This window comes from Macaca thibetana, chromosome 7 (assembly GCF_024542745.1).
Source record: "Macaca thibetana thibetana isolate TM-01 chromosome 7, ASM2454274v1, whole genome shotgun sequence".
Lineage (NCBI taxonomy): Eukaryota > Metazoa > Chordata > Mammalia > Primates > Cercopithecidae > Macaca > Macaca thibetana.
In genome coordinates, this window is record NC_065584.1 from 133,758,065 (window position 1) to 133,775,257 (window position 17,193).

The 17,193-nt window shown below is 36.0% G+C and overlaps 3 protein-coding genes and 1 pseudogene across 5 annotated transcripts in view; 1 reads left to right on the top strand and 3 right to left on the bottom strand.

The window, feature by feature from the left end:
* Nucleotides 1–17,193, bottom strand: part of COPS2 (COP9 signalosome subunit 2) — a 495,307-nt gene that overhangs the window by 251,155 nt on the left and 226,959 nt on the right. The gene's annotated exons all lie outside the window — the stretch shown is intronic.
* Nucleotides 1–17,193, top strand: part of GALK2 (galactokinase 2) — a 258,318-nt gene that overhangs the window by 219,562 nt on the left and 21,563 nt on the right. The window lies entirely within an intron of this gene.
* The window catches only part of FAM227B (family with sequence similarity 227 member B), a 283,220-nt gene that overhangs the window by 47,103 nt on the left and 218,924 nt on the right, over nt 1–17,193 (bottom strand). Inside the window, exons 12-13 of one of the 2 annotated variants that reach the window (XM_050797198.1) lie at nt 9,123–9,220; nt 5,015–5,175 (exon numbers count right to left, since the gene is read on the bottom strand). In XM_050797198.1, the coding sequence (XP_050653155.1) occupies nt 5,015–5,175; nt 9,123–9,220 (259 nt within the window). Of the gene's footprint in view, nt 1–5,014; nt 5,176–7,244; nt 7,878–9,122; nt 9,221–17,193 lie in introns of those variants that run through there. The other variant, XM_050797197.1, reaches the window with a different exon arrangement.
* Nucleotides 2,675–4,226, bottom strand: LOC126958696 (signal peptide peptidase-like 2A; annotated as a pseudogene). The gene has a single exon (XR_007727271.1). The product of XR_007727271.1 is annotated as a signal peptide peptidase-like 2A (transcript).

Genomic DNA, 17,193 nt, shown 5'->3' on the forward strand with positions numbered 1-17,193 from the left:
AAGCGAACAATTGTTTAAAAGTCTCTAATACAATAAGTAGAAAGCTGAAACTGGATCCTTTCCTTACTCCTTATACAAAGATTAATTCAAGATGGATTAGAGACTTAAATGTTAGACCTAAAACCATAAAAACCCTAGAAGAAAACCTAGGTAATACCATTCAGGACATAAGCATGGGCAAGGACTTCATGTCTAAAACACCAAAAGCAACGGCAACAAAAGCCAAAATTGACAAATGGGATCTAATTAAATTAAAGAGCTTCTGCACAGCAAAAGAAACTACCAACAGAGTGAACAGGCAACCTACAGAATGGGAGAAAATTTTTGCAATCTACTCATCTGACAAAGGGCTAGAACCCTACAAAGGTTCCAGAACCTACAAAGAACTCAATCAAATTTACATGAAAAAAACAAACAACCCCACCAAAAAGTGGGCAAAGGATATGAACAGACACTTCTCAAAAGAAGACATTCAGACAGCCAACAGACACATGAAAAAATGCTCATCATCACTGGCCATCAGAGAAATGCAAATCAAAACCACAATCAGATACCATCTTACACCAGTTAGAATGGCAATCATTTAAAAAATCAGGAAACAACGGGTGCTGGAGAGGATGTGGACAAATAGGAACACTTTTACACTGTTGGTGGGACTGTAAACTAGTTCAACCATGTGGAAAACAGTGTGGCGGTTCCTCAAGGATCTAGAACTAGAAGTACCATTTGACCCAGCCATCCCATTACTGGGGATATACCCAAAGGATTATAAATCATGCTGCTATAAAGACACATGCACATGTATGTTTATTGCAGCACTATTCACAATAGCAAAGACTTGGAATCAATCCAAATGTCCATCAGTGACAGACTGGATTAAGAAAATGTGGCACATATACACCATGAAATACTATGCAGCCATAAGAAAGGATGAGTTCGTGTCCTTTGTGGGGACATGGATGCAGCTGGAAACCATCATTCTCAGCAAACTATCGCAAGAACAGAAAGCTAAATACCGCATGTTCTCACTCATAGGTGGGAAATGAACAATGAGATCACTTGGACACAGGAAGGGGAACATCACACACCAGGTCCTATTGTGGGGAGGGGTAGAAGGGAGGGATAGCATTAGGAGATGTACGTAATGTAAATGACGAGTTAATGGGTGCAGCACACCAACATGGCACATGTATACATGTACCCTAGAACTTAAAGTATAATAATAATAATAAAAAAGAAAAAGTATTAAAAAAAACTCTAATACAAAATTTAGTTCAAATATCAAAGGTCTGATCCATTTTAAAAGGATTAAGTTTATTTTTTTAATAAGTTGAACTGGCTTTAGATGAAATATATAGATCTGTTCACATATTTTATACATTATTTACAGAGAAATGAAAAATCCTGCTGCCTTTGTTATCACTTGTCATTTGGGAATTTCTTAGATAAAAGAAAAGAAAATGGAAAGATAATTTGACCTCTGACTCCCAGGAGAATGTTCAAGCCACATCTGAAATTTATCAAAGAATGAAGAGAAAAAATTTTTCAAGTTGGAAGGTACCAGAGTGATTAGCTGGTCTAACCTACTTAATTTTGCAGATGAGAAGGCTGAGATACAAGTGTCTTGAGCTGTGGCAAATTGCTCAGCTCTTCCTTGTATTGTAATTAAACTGAGACTAACACCAAGTCTCTTGCTGTTGTTGCCAATTCTTTTCTCTGAACTGCACTTTGTACATCTTCCACCAAGCTTTACAGCCACTATCTATGGGGCAAGGGGTGGGAACCAGGAAGAAAAAAAAGATAAAGGGTAGGGGTGGGGGAATGTGGGATAATGTTAGGAATGTTGTACTCAACAATAAGTCATATGTATTAATACATAATTTCTTAAGAAAAATAATTTTAAAAAATCAAAGCTTAACATCAACAGAACCAAATTTCAAAGATCAGAAATACCAAAGTGAAACTGAATGTTAGTATTGAAATTTAAGCTACATTTTCAAAAAAACAGCCAGCAGACCACTAGATTTCAGTTTCTGTCTCCTTTTAGTGACTAGTTCTATATATTATGTTTCTCTACACCTGAAAAAATGTTCTTAATACACACGCAGTCTGAAGTAATTTCAGTTCTCAAGTTTATGAAAGGAGTTTTAAAAAAACATACTACAAAAATATGCACTTATATTTATTCCAAAATTATACATTTCTAACCTCTGCAGTGATATAAGGTCCAAATTTTCACTGTTGAACCGCCTTCTTGCGTGGTCTTAAACAGTTATTTCTATAAAGCAGATAAAATTTGCGTAATTCTTTACAGTAAAACCCATTCAGAAACTCACTTTGATAGTAATACTTTTATCTACCATTACAGTTGGAAGAAACATTTCAGTAAAAAAGTATAGGGGTGGGTCAAAGCATGTTTTTTTGTTTGTTTGTTTGTTTGTTTTTCTTTTTAGAAAAATATACTGTATGTAAAACATCTTGGAAACTACACATGCCATATCCTTTTATTTAATTTGAAGGCACAACTTTAACATTATGTAACTGTCAGTACCAGCTCATAAAAATATATATTTGCAAACATATCATTGAAGACTTTCAGATTGTCAATTCAAAAATCAATTTAAAAAGTCAAAGTCTATTTGTAGAAAATCAATGACACATTATAGCTTTCCACGTAATATTATCGCAGGACAATCTGTTCACCAGACATCATTTGTTGCATAATCCAAATGGTCCATCATCTGAGAGCTGTTACCTTTCCAGAACTTTTTCATTTCCTTACGTTTCCAGGCAACAACTGAGGCAGCAATAAGCGTGCAAGGTACTAAATAGAGGAGAGCAGGTTGCCCCTTTTCCATCAGCACCAGAACAACAAATGTAAGTATCATGCCAATAGCATAGGCTGCCGTAGAGGAAACATAGTCTATATAAGAAGAACCAGTGTGAACATCAACTCTTCTACAGTAGGCAATCAACAGGCCTGTACTGTCTCCAAAACCCAATATTGAAACAGGCATGATGCACACACTCATTACTGAGAAACAGATCAGCTTTGGTACTCTGATGACTACTGGCAATGTTTCAGTATTTCCAAAAAGTCCAGCTGCAAGTTCAACCATGCTACTCTCACCATTCTTTGTGATGAATGGTGTTATGAAAACAAAAAATACATCATAGAGGAGGAGGAGGCCTAGAAGTATCACACATGACTTGAAGCTGGGCAACTTCAGTGTTTTAATTAAATTCAGACAGAAAGCAATCCCCAAGGTATCTTGTAAAATCCAAGCCCACCTGTCTTCATTTTGAAACACAACCCAAACAATAACTATTGCTATTCATAGTCCAGAGAGAAAAATAAGTCTCATGTCCATGCTTTTGCCACGACACACAATCGTGCATTGTCCATATGGTGTCTTATGAATTAGTGCCGCAAGAGAGTTGTACAGACTCATTGCTGATGTTATGCAGAAAATTGCTATCATAACATAAATTAACCATTTGTAGAAGAAATAAAGTAAGACCATCATAATACAGCAGATGACCACAAATATTACAACTGTAAGAGGATAAAAGTTAGATATTTTTCCTTTTTTTCCCCTCATTTCTCTATCTTCAGTTGTCACTGCTTTCAAGTTTCCAATTCAACTAGTCCACTCCAGTACCCACCTAATGCCACAGTGAGCACAGCAATTACAAAAATAACCACCATAGTATAATCAAAGTTAGGCCACGATGGAGAATACATTTTTCATAGTAATGTTATTTCCTAGAGTCTGCTTCATATCTTTAAAGTCTTTGTGGCTTATAAATGCAATCAGTATTTTCACATCAGGAAAATCAGATCTGTTACCTGAGGTATGAAATAGGATACTGTTATTGACAACTAACATTGCTTCAGCACCTCTTTTCTGTTCAATTCCGGTGTTTTCAAGAAAATGTCAGCTTCCCCATTGCACCACAACTGCTTTGTTCTAATTTACGCCAACAAAAGGAACATCAGAAAGGCTGCATAGTGGTGTGGAAGTCAGATTCATCAAACTAATGTAAGTTGCATTTTCTAGGGTATTTGGAAGAGCTGACCAATGGGGGTTATAAAGCATGCAGTAGTCCTTGGATGTGCCATTTCCAGACGCATGCAAGATTGCTTCCTGAGTGGCTGTCAGGGGGAGCAGGAAGCCCCAGAGCAGGGCGGCCTCGGCAGGGGACAGCCGCCGCTGCGGCCCCATCGGACTGGTGGGTGCCGGGTCGGGTGGCGCGGCGCGGCTCACTAGGCGGGGTAGGTTCGGAGTCCCGCCACTGCGCTGCCTCCGTGGCCGAACCGGACCGGACCGGACAGGCGCGGGCGGCCGGGCTAGGCTGGGATCGCCGCTGCTGCAGGGGCCGCCACTGCAGCCCACACTCCAATTTAGTGGCTAGTGTTCTAATTCCTTTGGGGTTCACCTGGGTCCTTAATGGGGACTGGGCCAAGAAAAGTTATACTGAAGATAGACAGGACTGTAAAAAACAGAACTCTGGGCACTACCCCTGCTTCAACCAAAGAGCTCCGATTTTTACTTATTTTTTATTTTACACATAAAAATAAATTTTTTTATGTGTAAAAATTGTTCTGATAAATTTTCATTGGAACAAAGAATTCCACAGCTAAAACATGCCTACAACTCTCTTTGGAGAAGGCTAGAAGCCCATGCCTCGTAATTCTGACAAATGTTTGAAACCAGTCACTGAACAGTAAAGTTGCAAAGATAGCCTTTTATCAGAGAACCAAGTATACCAGTTTTAGAAGTTCTTTGGGTTAATGTTTGTTTTACTTTTCTTACATGCAAAATCATAGCATTAGATCTAAAAAAGAAGATAGTTTAGCCAAAAGTTTTAAGCATAAGTAAATATTAATACTAAAGAGAAGCATTGATAAAACATGCATTCAATTTTTTTTCTCAGTTGAGACATTCAGTGAAACGTTTTGAGTATTATTTTTGAAACAAATCATATTAAAGCAAAGCTTTAAAAAGGATATGGTTCCTGGAATATCTTAGTGAGTTTAATCTTGGTTTTCTTAGGTGCTTTGGAAATGCCAGCCAGCTCATGCATCTTAAGATAATATAAAATCAATGGACTCTGACCTCCAAAATTGAAGAGAACACGATTAAACTCTGGACCAGTACTACTATAGTGCGACTGTAAGAGGAAGAAAAGAATCAAGATGATGATTACTTTTGTGTTTCTAAAAAAGTGTGAATAAAATATAACTTCATATTTAGCATAAAATTACAATTTGATATATTAAAATAAAGGAAATTCCGGAAAGCATCTTCTTAATTAGAGGAATTTACCAAAGTAAGAGTCTATAAGTATACGCAGTAAGGCTCTTCTACCCTTTTGATTTATCAGGCTTCTATATAGGCAATAGACATTATTCAGTCTTAAGAACAGAAAAAGAAAATGAAGAAAATGAACAAAGTCAGGAAAAGGCATAGGAAAAATATCTGAAGAAATGATGGTCTAAATTTTCAAAATTTATGAAAAACCCATCCAAGAAGTTCAGCAATCTCTAAGTAGAATAAATTTACACCTAGCACATCCTAGACAAAGTTTTAAAAAATAAAGACAAGGAGAAAAATCTCAAAAGCAGCAAGAGAAAGCAACTCATACATAGGGGAACTTTAATAAGATTAATAACTAACTTCTTATCATAACAAAACAGACCAGAAGGCAGTAGGATAGCATCAAGGTGCTGATGGAAAAAAAAAAACAAAAAACCCTGTTGACTAAAAATCCTATGTCAAGAATACAACCATAAATATAATTACTCCAAGATTCTATTATTCCCTTCTTATAGGAGAAATGTCAGTATGGCAACTACCTAATATTTTAAGTTTTCCTCAATCTTTGTAATACCATTATGAGATACTTTTTATTGATTACACTTCCTGTGGGGAAATAAAATTTTGTTTTCATTTGCTTTTATTGATACATACAGTTCTCTTGAATTTCTTTTGCTTATGGTCACTTTTTTATTCTATAGGTTTTTGCAAAAAATATGTTTCAGAATTCCTAGCAGCTACAGAATCATTTCAAATAATGGGACTATCATAATCAATAGCAATTCTTTGCCAGGAAAAAGTTAATGTCAGTATCAGACATGTTTTCTCTGATGTAAATCACTCCTTCATTTTAAGCTCCCATGATTCACAATGGGTTATATATAGCTCGATTTTCAAAATGTATGCAAAACTAGCCCAAGCTCAGTTTAGATTTTTAAAAAGTTTGCCTGTCTAGATAGATGTTTTGCAATGCCCTTCCTGTTTCTTTCTTGGGTACTATAAGATAAACATTCTATCTTACTAAAATTCTAGAAATAGACATTTCTGTTATTTTTCTGCAGTTATCAGTTTTTTTTTTTTTTTTTTTTTTTTTGAGATGGAGTCTTGCTCTGTCACCCAGGCTGGAGTGCAGTGGCCCGATCTCAGCTCACTGCAAGCTCCGCCTCCCAGGTTCAGGCCATTCTCCTGCCTCAGCCTCTCGAGTAGCTGGGACTACAGGCGCCCGCCACCTCGCCCGGCTAGTTTTTTTGTATTTTTTAGTAGAGACGGGGTTTCACCTTGTTAGCCAGGATGGTCTCGATCTCCTGACCTCGTGATCCGCCCGTCTCGGCGTCCCAAAGTGAGTTATCAGTTATTAAGTTAAGAAAATCACAGTTTGCAGCCCTTTTTCCTCTATAAGAATTCATGGTTTTTAAGAATAGTTCAGCCAGGTAAGAGGCAAATAGGTATTAAATGCAAATCTGGTGCTTTTTTTTTTTTTTTTTTCGATGGAGTCTTGCTCTGTCACCCAGGCTGGAGTGCAGTGGCGCGATCTTGGCTAACTGCAAGCTCTGCCTCCAGGTTCATGCCATTCTTCTGCCTCAGCCTCCCGAGTAGCTGGTACTACAGGTGCCCGCCACCACGCCTGGCTAATTTTTTTTGTATTTTTAGTTGAGATGGGTTTTCACCGTGTTAGCCAGGATGGTCTCCGTCTCCTGACCTCGTAATCCACCTGCCTGGGCCTCCTGAAGTGCTGAGATTACAGGTGTGAGCCACCGCACCTGGCCTGGTGTTCTGGTTTTTAAAGCAGAATGCTGCAAGTTGACCAAAAACCTCTTGCTAGAGACACTCCAAATAGCCAAGCCAATGAACAGAAATCCTAATGTTTCCATTCATCCCACGAAAGATAATAGCAGAAATTTGTCAGAGCACTTTAAGATTCCATGAAGCAAGACTTTTATTGTCAAGTCAACCTAGCCCTAAAATCAAAGAATCAAGCAACTCCATAAACTTAAGAATGATCATAAAGGATGAAATAGAAAGTCCAAGGGGTGATTTGGGTGCCTAATTTCGCGGTTAATTTATTGAAGGATAACTGCTACAATGAATAGAAAGCTAAACACTGATTTTTGAGGCTTGAATATGTGTTCTGCCAATGCTCATACCCAATGTTACTTTCAGGGACTGGAAACCCACAGGCACCCATTTAGCATTTGGACAACTTTGGTGTCCGGAAAATTTTTCATGTTGAGCTGAAATCTATATCCCTGTATCTTTCTCTTATTTATTGGCAAAAGTTATACTTTTTTTGGAGCCACACAGAAAAACTCTAATTCTGCTTTCCTACAGTAGCTCTCTACATATTTGAAAACAGTTCTTGTGGCCTTCAGAGTCTCTTCCTTCCAGAAGAAATACTTATAAATAGTTTGGCCATTGCTCAAGCAGTATTATTTCAGAGCTCTTCATAATTAGGTTTAGATGAGGTTGTCAATGATGGGATTGGAGTCCTTATAAGAAGAAGAAGATACCAGAGCTCATTCTCTCTGCCATATGAGGACACAACAAGGAAGAGGCCGTCTGCAAGACAGAAAGAGAGGCTTCACCAGAAAACCAAATTGGCTGGCTCCTTGATCTTGGATTTCCCATCCTCCAAAACTATGAGAAATGAACTTCTGTTGTTTAAGCTACCCAGTCCATGGTATTTTGTTATGGCAGTCCAAGCTGACTAGTACAATGGGACAGGGCAAAAAATGCAGCAATGTGCTGTTACTACTAAAGATGTATTTCCAATGTCTATCTGTTAACAGCATCCTCTGAAAAAGGTTGTTTAATCTGTTACAAACCCATGTGTTAATTACTAAACAAAGTTTGAGAGACCATTTTCGGTGTTTGCTGAAGATCAGATATATAATTTCTATTACTTATCCCTGATTTCTAAATCTGGCAATATTGCCCCAAAGGAAATGGTGTGACATTGTTATTGATTCAAAATTGACTTCTATACGTCACCAGTTAATATCTGAAGTGCCTGCAAACCATCTTTAGCCTCATTGTGAAGGTCAGAATAAAGTAGGAAGATATTTTATTAAGCTTGGGTTATTAAATACAGGGAAAAACATAAATACTGACTTTCAGAAAGTGGTTTTTATATAGGCATAATTTTTAATTTTAAATAAATTATCTTATCAGACTTGATAAGATGATGTAGACAACATTTTAGCAATAAAAACTATGACCAACTTAAAACTTAATTGTCTAACAAATTAAGATATCAAATTCAGAATTTCAGGTCAATAATCTCATCAAATTTTGGCTAAGGCAACACATGGTGGTGAGTCCATGAAATCTCTACTTGCAAGGCACCTTCAAGAATGTCGAGAAACTAAGCATTCAAGACTCAAGAGTAACAGTATCTACATGTGGTCAATTATTCTAGGACCACGGCTTAAGAAGTAAGGACAGGTCAACTATTGTTGATACTCCTTTGAAGTTTTCCCTGCAGCTTCGCTGCTTATTGAGATCATATTCATGTGCAAACACCAGATGGAGCCTTTGTATGTCAACCAAAGGAGAAATGGTGACAAGACATGTTGTGAGGAAAAAAGATAAATATTATGATATTTTTCATTAGAGATGGGGATATTTTCAGAAGAAAATAAAACTTTTTAATATTAAGATTAAACCTTCAAACAAATCTCTTTTGACCATTAAATTCTTTTCCAAAATATATGTTAAGAATGTAATAACCAGCATTGCCTGTGTACAGCACAAATTGCAAATTAAACAAATAAGAAATTTTTTCATAATTATTATACTCCAAACCTTTGTTGTTAGTCTTGATAATCCTGATTCTTCCTTGGATATGGGCAACACATATGCTCTTGGGTTGTTTAGAATCTTTATAATATTGAAGTCGATAGCTAAAACAGAAAATAAAATACTTTTAAAAATTCTGGTATTTTTTTCCTTCACAGAAAAAGCATGATACCTCTTTCGCCTTTTAACGATGCACCCTGAACGCAGAGAAGGGCAAACATGGATAAAGAGTGTAAAGACATTGTTATAACTTGTCCCAAAGAGGAAATAAATGTTGCATTTCGTATTTTTACTCAATAGGGCTTTAGAATTTATAAAATTCATTTATTTACATTATGTCATCCTCGCAAACCATTCAGTGAGCTAAGAAACATTTTCCGTAATTTACAGTTGAGAAGACTAAAGTACAAGTTCTATGACTTGTTTAAGCTACTATTTACTAAGTAGTAGAAAGAGAGGACACAAATCTAGGTCTTTTGCTTCTATGTCCAGAGCGATGACCCTCTAATTAAATGCAATAAACAACTTGAGCCTCTGCCTGTCAGAGTCCTGTTTTTCTATATTCTGACAATACACCCAGATAAGAAGAGACTTGGTGACCTTTCCTTTCAACCTGCATGAATATGCATGAGGGTACAGAGGGAATCGTGCCACTTCTTAAAGGAAAAGAGAACCATGTGATTTAATCAGGCATGTCAATCAGCCTAAAAGCACAAGCTAGGTATTAAGTGTATCTTAACATCAGAGAAAAAAGGTGATCTGAGAGGTTTGTTCTAGACTCTGGCACTGATTATCAGTTACTGGGTAGACTAATCGGATCTAGTGATTATAATGTTGATGACAAACCTCTTAAGAGTTAAAGAAAGTTACTTGGTTGATTTCTGACATTAGACATTAGGAAATATTAGGCATTAGCTTGAAATATGAAAGGCAGGTAAGCATTTATGTCCACCAGAGATTAAAAAAATTGGTTAGCAAGGAACTTACATTTAAACATTTTGAGTAGAAAAAATATTAGATTTAGAATTAAAATGGGCAAGAAAAGTAATAAACCGTATTTTTTTCTTCAAAACTTGCTCAATTTTGGAAATTCTTAAGTATATATATAATACTTAATATATATGATATTGCTTTATGTCTAGTCTTCTATGAACCAGTATAATTAAAAAAAAAAGAACCTCTCTTTCATCTTCACTGTACACACAATAAAAAGTTTACTTTTCAGATCACCTGAGCTTAATTGTGGAATTGCTGTTTAACAGATAGTAGTATACATTAATATGAGGTAAAATATCTAAGCTGAGAGTACTGGCAATGGCAAAATAGTAAAGCAAAGCAATTTAAAGCACAAAAAGAGTCAAAAATTGCAAAGAAATTCATCTAGATATGATGACTAATCAATAACATTAAAATGCCTGTATTTATCAGCTTTTTTTCCTCTAACCCATTGATTAGTTTTAGGGAAAAATGTTAATATTCCCCCTAATTATAGTTTTAGTGCCTCTTCTGTTCTCAGCATCTCTGAAAGCTTGGGAATATTACCTGAAAATCCAAAAATGACTCTATCTGATAAAACTATGATAAAATATGTCTTAACTGTTCTTACTAAGTCTCCAGAAATTTCACTCGTGAAAAAATGTTCCAGTCTTCCTCCACTTGCATTGGGAAAGTTTCGTTTCCATAATTATCCCCTATTTATTTTTGAGGTGTTATCCCCTCTAAAAGGGAGACATGTAAGTATGGTTATTGCTATCCACTTTTGCAGTTTTTATTCTAATAGTCTTTCTGAAATGCAAATAACTCACATGTCTTGGAAAAATTAAAGAAAGGTCAAGTGTAGGCCACAAATATTAATACAATAATTGACTATAGAAACAGAAAAAGTATTGCTGATAGATATACTTTAGAATATACGTAATTAAAATCAGAACTACTCTCAGAAAGAGACTTTTAATCTGGTATTGAAATGCAAGATAATTCAAGAAAAGGCCTTACACCTGCATTAAAAGACAGACAAATGATGCAATATTTAATTTGTTTTAAGTTAAAATGGTAAGAGATACAAGTATCATTTTCCATGATTCCTGATTTGGGTAACTGTTTTTTGCATTAACCAAATACACCAGATAAAAGCTCTACTTTATAGATAGTTGGTATCAAAGCAAGAATTTTTGAGGCTAGAATACTTCAAGATCAGATCTTTCCGAGTCATTTTACAAAGAGAATACCTGAGACCCAAGCCTGATATAATTTTACAGTCGACTTTTAAATCCTGTAAATGGTCAGAATTTCCAAGATTTTTAGTTGTTCTAATGAAGTCTAGGAAGGAATCCAATAACCCTCATAAATAAGAAGAACTATAGAATGCACCAAAATAGCACAGGAATAATAATTTTAGGAGCTCAAGAGTTGGAATGTACCTTGGAGAGAGGGGTAGAAAAGAAATGCCAGGAGAAATAAAGAGAAAATATAGGTATCCATTAGGCAAAATGTATGTAATCTGAGCAAATAAAAAATAAAATGTTAATGCAATTTTGTCCAATAATATAAGAAAATGATGAGTATTTCAAATAAAGTATTGCATACTCATGAGTTTTTGAGACCTAGTCTGGCTCTGTTGCCCAGGCTGGAGTGCAGTGGCGATCTAGGCTCCGCCTCCCAGGTTTAAGCGATTCTCCTGCCTCAGCCTCCTGAGTACTGAGATTACAGGCGTTTACCACTATGGCCAACTGATTTTTACTATTTTTGGTAGAAACTGGGTTGACCATGTTGGTCAGGCTGTTCTTGAACTCCTGACCTCAAATGATCCTCCTACCTTGGCTTCCCAAAGTGCTGGGATTACAGGTGTGAGCCACCGTGCCTGGTCTCATGAGTATATCCTTAATGTCTTATTGTGTGTATTTTCTGATCACACTTCTCTGCCTGTTTCAGATCTTTATATGCATATTTCCAAGTCCTTTCAATCTGATCATCTGCAGGCCCACTCACTGGTTTGTATAGATATTAAACCTCAAATGAGTTATACCTCTCTACGTACCTACTTACAGATCCATCCTCCCACCTCTCTGTGTGAAATTCATGGTTCAAATTGGCAAACTGAAAGATTAAGGACCTTCACAATGCTCTACATTAGAATTGCTTCTCCTAGTAATGTTATGTTAACATAATATACATAATTGTAAATAACTTCACAGAGAGATTATACAGTCTGAGTGTTTATACATATACTTTGTTAACTATGAAGTGTATGCATATGTAGATCACTAGCATCCTTACGTTTCACTAACTTTGCACCAAATTTAGTATATCCAAGAACATGAAGATTTTTACGTTATAATAAATTAGTCATTCATATCACATTTGGTTCCCAAGGAAAGTGCCATCTTATTATTGCTTTATTTTGGCATTTTTGGGAGTTACTTTTACCCATTATTTCTTACTATGAATTATATTTGTATCTCTAAGGACCAAATCACTGCTCAGGCAAGTTATAGATGCAAGACACAAGTTATTAGTTTTTAAAGTATTTCTATTGCTTTTTTATAAGAACCAAAGTGAAAAGTATCTGAATAAGAAACTGATGTATTTATGAACTAAGGCTCTGTGGAGCCAAACATTACATATGTTTTATAAAAGAGTAGCTTTTAAGCTTAAGATTTGATCAAAGGTGCTGGTGAAGAAACTTATTGACCCATTTAAAAATCTTTCCTGTAGAATGAAAAACATGTTTTAAAAATCCACCACTAACTGGGTTCAGAGGCAAATCTTAGAGCACACCATCTGATAAATTACTTTTCCCATGATAGGTACATTTGTCTACACAAGAATTTTTAGAATGATATAAAATTGAGACTAATTTAATTGTATGTGGAGTACAAACTCTGCTTATTGAGAATAATAAAATTAGAAGGAATTGAGACTATCTTTATTTTATAACCAAATCTTGACAGTCTTGACTGGTACTGTCATAAAAATTCTTAACCATCTTTGTATTAGTGATTGTTTGAACTTATTATTGATGTGTTCCTCTTTTGTATTAGTGATTATCTAAACTTATTACTGATGTGTTCCTCGTTGAAACCATGTTTCCACAGTTCCATATCTAAAAATGTCTCCTAAAAGAGAAGGCCAGGAAAATTTGCAATACTTTGTGTGAAAGGCAAATATTCAACTTTTTTTTTCCCGGATAATTTCTATCATGTACCACATTTTTCTTTTAAACTTGTCTGCAATCCTTGTGATTTCATATGCTACTCTTCACAGTAGGACTGTTCTCTATTATTTCTTTTGATCTCATTTAATGAGCAAAATCTAAATTATTAGCAATAGCATTCATGGGGTGTTTACATATTTGATATGCTCAGCACATTCTGTGCTTCAGTGTGGGAAAGAATAATTAAAACCGCCAATAAAAGCTAAATGATTACAGAAAAACTAGAATCATTAGACAAATAGTATGAAAGACAACATATATGACATAAAAAAATAACACTGGTAATTTGATAGGAATAACACTGGTAATTTGATAGGAATAGCGTTTTATGTGTAAATTGCGTTGGGAAGTATGGCCATTTTAACATTATCGATTCTTCCAATACATGAGCATGGGATGTTTTTCCCCTTGTTTGTGTAACATACGATTTCTTTCCACAGTGTTTTGTAGTTTTCTTTCTAGAGATCTTGCACCTCTTTGGTTAGATGTATTCCTAGGTATTTTATTTTTTGTATGTGACTATTGTAAATGAGATTGCATTCTTGATTTGGTTCTCAGCTTGAATGTTACTGGTATATAGAAATGTCACTGACTTTTGTACATTGATTTTGTATCCTGAAACTTTGCTGAAGTTGTTTATCAGTTTCATGAGCCTTTTGGCAGAGTCTTTAGGGTTTTCTTTTTTCTTTTTTTTTTTTTTTTTTTGAGACAGAGTCTCGCTCTGTCGCCCAGGCTGGAGTGCAGTGGCGCGATCTCAGATCTCAGCTCACTGCAAGCTCGGCCTCCCGGGTTCACGCCATTCTCCTGCCTCAGCCTCACGAGTAGCGGGGACTACAGGCGCCCAGCACCATGTCCGGCTAATTTTTTGTATTTTTAGTAGAGACGGGGTTTCACCCTGTTAGCCGGGATGGTCTCCATCTCCTGACCTCCTGATCCGCCAGCCTTTTTTTCTTTTTTTTTGAGATGGAATCTCGCTCTTTGCCCAAGCTGAAGTGCCCTGGAGGGATCTCGGCTCCCTGCAACCTCTGCTTTCTGGGTTCAAGCGATTCTCCTGCCTCAGTTTCCCGAGTAGCTGGGACCACAGGCACATGCCACCATGCCTGGCTAATTTTTTGTATTTTTAGTAGAGATGGGGTTTCACCATGTTAGCCAGGATGGTCTCGATCTCCTGACCTTGTGATCTGCCCACCTCGGCCTCCCAAAGTGTCAGGATTACAGGCGTAAGCCACCGCGCCTGGCGTCTTTAGGGGTTTCTAGTTACAGAATCATATCACCAACGAAGAGAAATAATTTGAGTTATTTCCCTATTTGGATGCCTTTTAGTTCTTTCTCTTGCCTGATTGCTCTGGCTAGGACTTCCAGTACTTTGTTGCATAGGAGAGAGAAGAGTGGGCATCCTTGTCTTTGTCCAGTTCTCAATGGGAATACTTCCAGCTTTTGCTTATTCAATATGCTTGTTGACTATGGTTCTGCTAGGAATGATACTTATTCCTTTGAGGAATATTCGTTTGATGTCTAGTTTGTTGAGAGTTTTTATCATGGATGTTGGATTTCATGAAAAGCTTTTATTACTGTCTACTGAGATGGTCATACTTTTTTTTTTTTTAATCTCTTTCAGTGGTAAATCACATTTAAACAAACTTTTTCAATTTTTAATTTTTACAGGTACATATTAGGTGTATATATTTATGGAGTACATGAGATATTTTGGTACAGACATGTAATGTATAATAATCACATCATAAAAGATTGGATATCCATCCCCTCAAACAGTTATCCTTTGTGTTACAAACAATCCAATAACACTGTTTTGGTTTTATTTTAAAATGAACAATTAAATTATTGACTATAGTCCTCCTGTTGTGCTATCAAATACTAGGTCTTACTTATTCTTTCTATTTCTTTTTGTACCCATTAATCATGCCTACCTCCACACAGACCTCCAATACACTTCCAAGCCTCTGTTAATCATTCTTCTATTCTTTATCTCCACAAGTTCAATCATTTTGAGTTTTCGATCCCACAAATAAGTGAGAACATGTAATGTTTGTCTTTCTGTGCCTATGTTATTTCACTTATCATAATGATCTCCAGTTCCATCCATGTTGTTGCAAGTGACAAAGCCTCATTCTTTTTTGTGGCTGAGTAGTACTCCATTGTGTATATGTACCATATTTTCTTTATCCATTCATCTGTTGATTGACACTTAGGTTGGTTCCTAATCTTGGCTATTGTGAACAGTGTTGCAACAAACATGGGAGTGCAGATATCTCCTCAATATACTGATCTCCCTTCTTTTGGGTATATATACTCAGCAATGAAGTTGCTGGTTTATATAGTAGCTCTATTTTTAGCTTTTTGAGGAACCTCCAAACTATTCTGTATAGTGGTTGTACTAATTTACATTCCCACCAACAGTATATAAGGGTTCCCTTTTTTCCACATCCCTTTTCTCCATCTGCCAGCTTTGTTATAGCCTGTCTTTTGAAGATAAGCCATTTTAATTGGGGTGATACCTCATTATAGTCTTGCTTTGCATTTCTCTGATAATCAAGAAGGTTGAGCACTTTTTGTTTTGCCATCTGTATGTTTTCTTTTGAGAAAAGCCTATTCAATTCTTTTGTCAACTTTTTGATCAGGTTATTAGATTTTTTCCTATACAGTTGTTTGAGCTTCTTATATATTTTGGTTATTAATTCCCTGTCAGGATAGTTTTGCAAATATTCTCTGTGTCTTTTCCCTTTGTTGATTGTTTCCTTTGCTGTGCAGAAGCTTTTCTCCTCCTCCTCCTCCTCCTCCTCCTTCTTCTCCTTCTTTTGCTTAATGTGATTTCATTTGTCCATTCTGCTGTAGTTGCCTGTGTTTGTGGGCGTATTGCTCAAAAAATTTTTGCCTGGACCTATGTCCTTGAGGTTTTCTTCAATAGTTTCCTGCAGTAGTTTCATAGTTTGAGGTCTTAGATTTAAGTACTAAATTCATTGTAATTTGATTTTTGTATATGGTGAGAGATAGGGATCAAGTTTCATTCTTCTGCATAGGGATATCCAGTTTTTCCAGCACCATTTATTGAAGAGATGGTCTTTTCCCCAATATATGTTCTTGGCACCTTTGTTGAAAATGAGTTTACTGCAGCTGTGTGAATTTGTTTCTGGGTTCTCTATTCTGTGCCATTGGCCTATGTGTCTGTTTTTATGCCAGTACCATGCTGTTTTGGTTACTACAGCTTTGTATATATGTTTTGGTGTGGAATGTCATTAGTATTATAATAGAGATTGCAATGAATCTATAGATCAGACCTTTTAACTATATCGATTATTGCAATCCAGGAACATGGAACATCTTTCAATTTTTTTTGGTGTCATCTTCAATTTCTGTCATTAATGTTTTATAGTTTTCATTGTAGAGGTCTTTCACTTTGCTTATGTTAATTCCTAGGCATTTAATTTTATTTGTGGCTATTGCAAATGGTATTACGTTTTATATTTCTTTTTCAGATTGCTCACTGTTGGCATATAGAAATGCTATTGATTTTTGTATCTTGATTTTGTATCCTGCAACTTTACTGAATTTGTCAGTTCTAATTTTTTTTGGTGGTTTTTCCAAATATAAGGTCGCATCATCTGCAATAAGGATAATTTGACTTCTTTTTGAATTTGAATGCCCTTTATTTCTTTCTGTTGTCTGATTGTTCTAGCTAGGACTTCTAGTACTATATGGAATAACAGTGGTGAAAGTAGACATCCTTGTCGTGTTCCAGATCTTAAAGGAAAGGCTTTTAGTTTTTTCCCCATTTAGTATAAAACTAGCTCTGGTTCTGTCATATAAGGCTTTTATTATGCTGAGGCATGTTCCTTCTAAACCCAT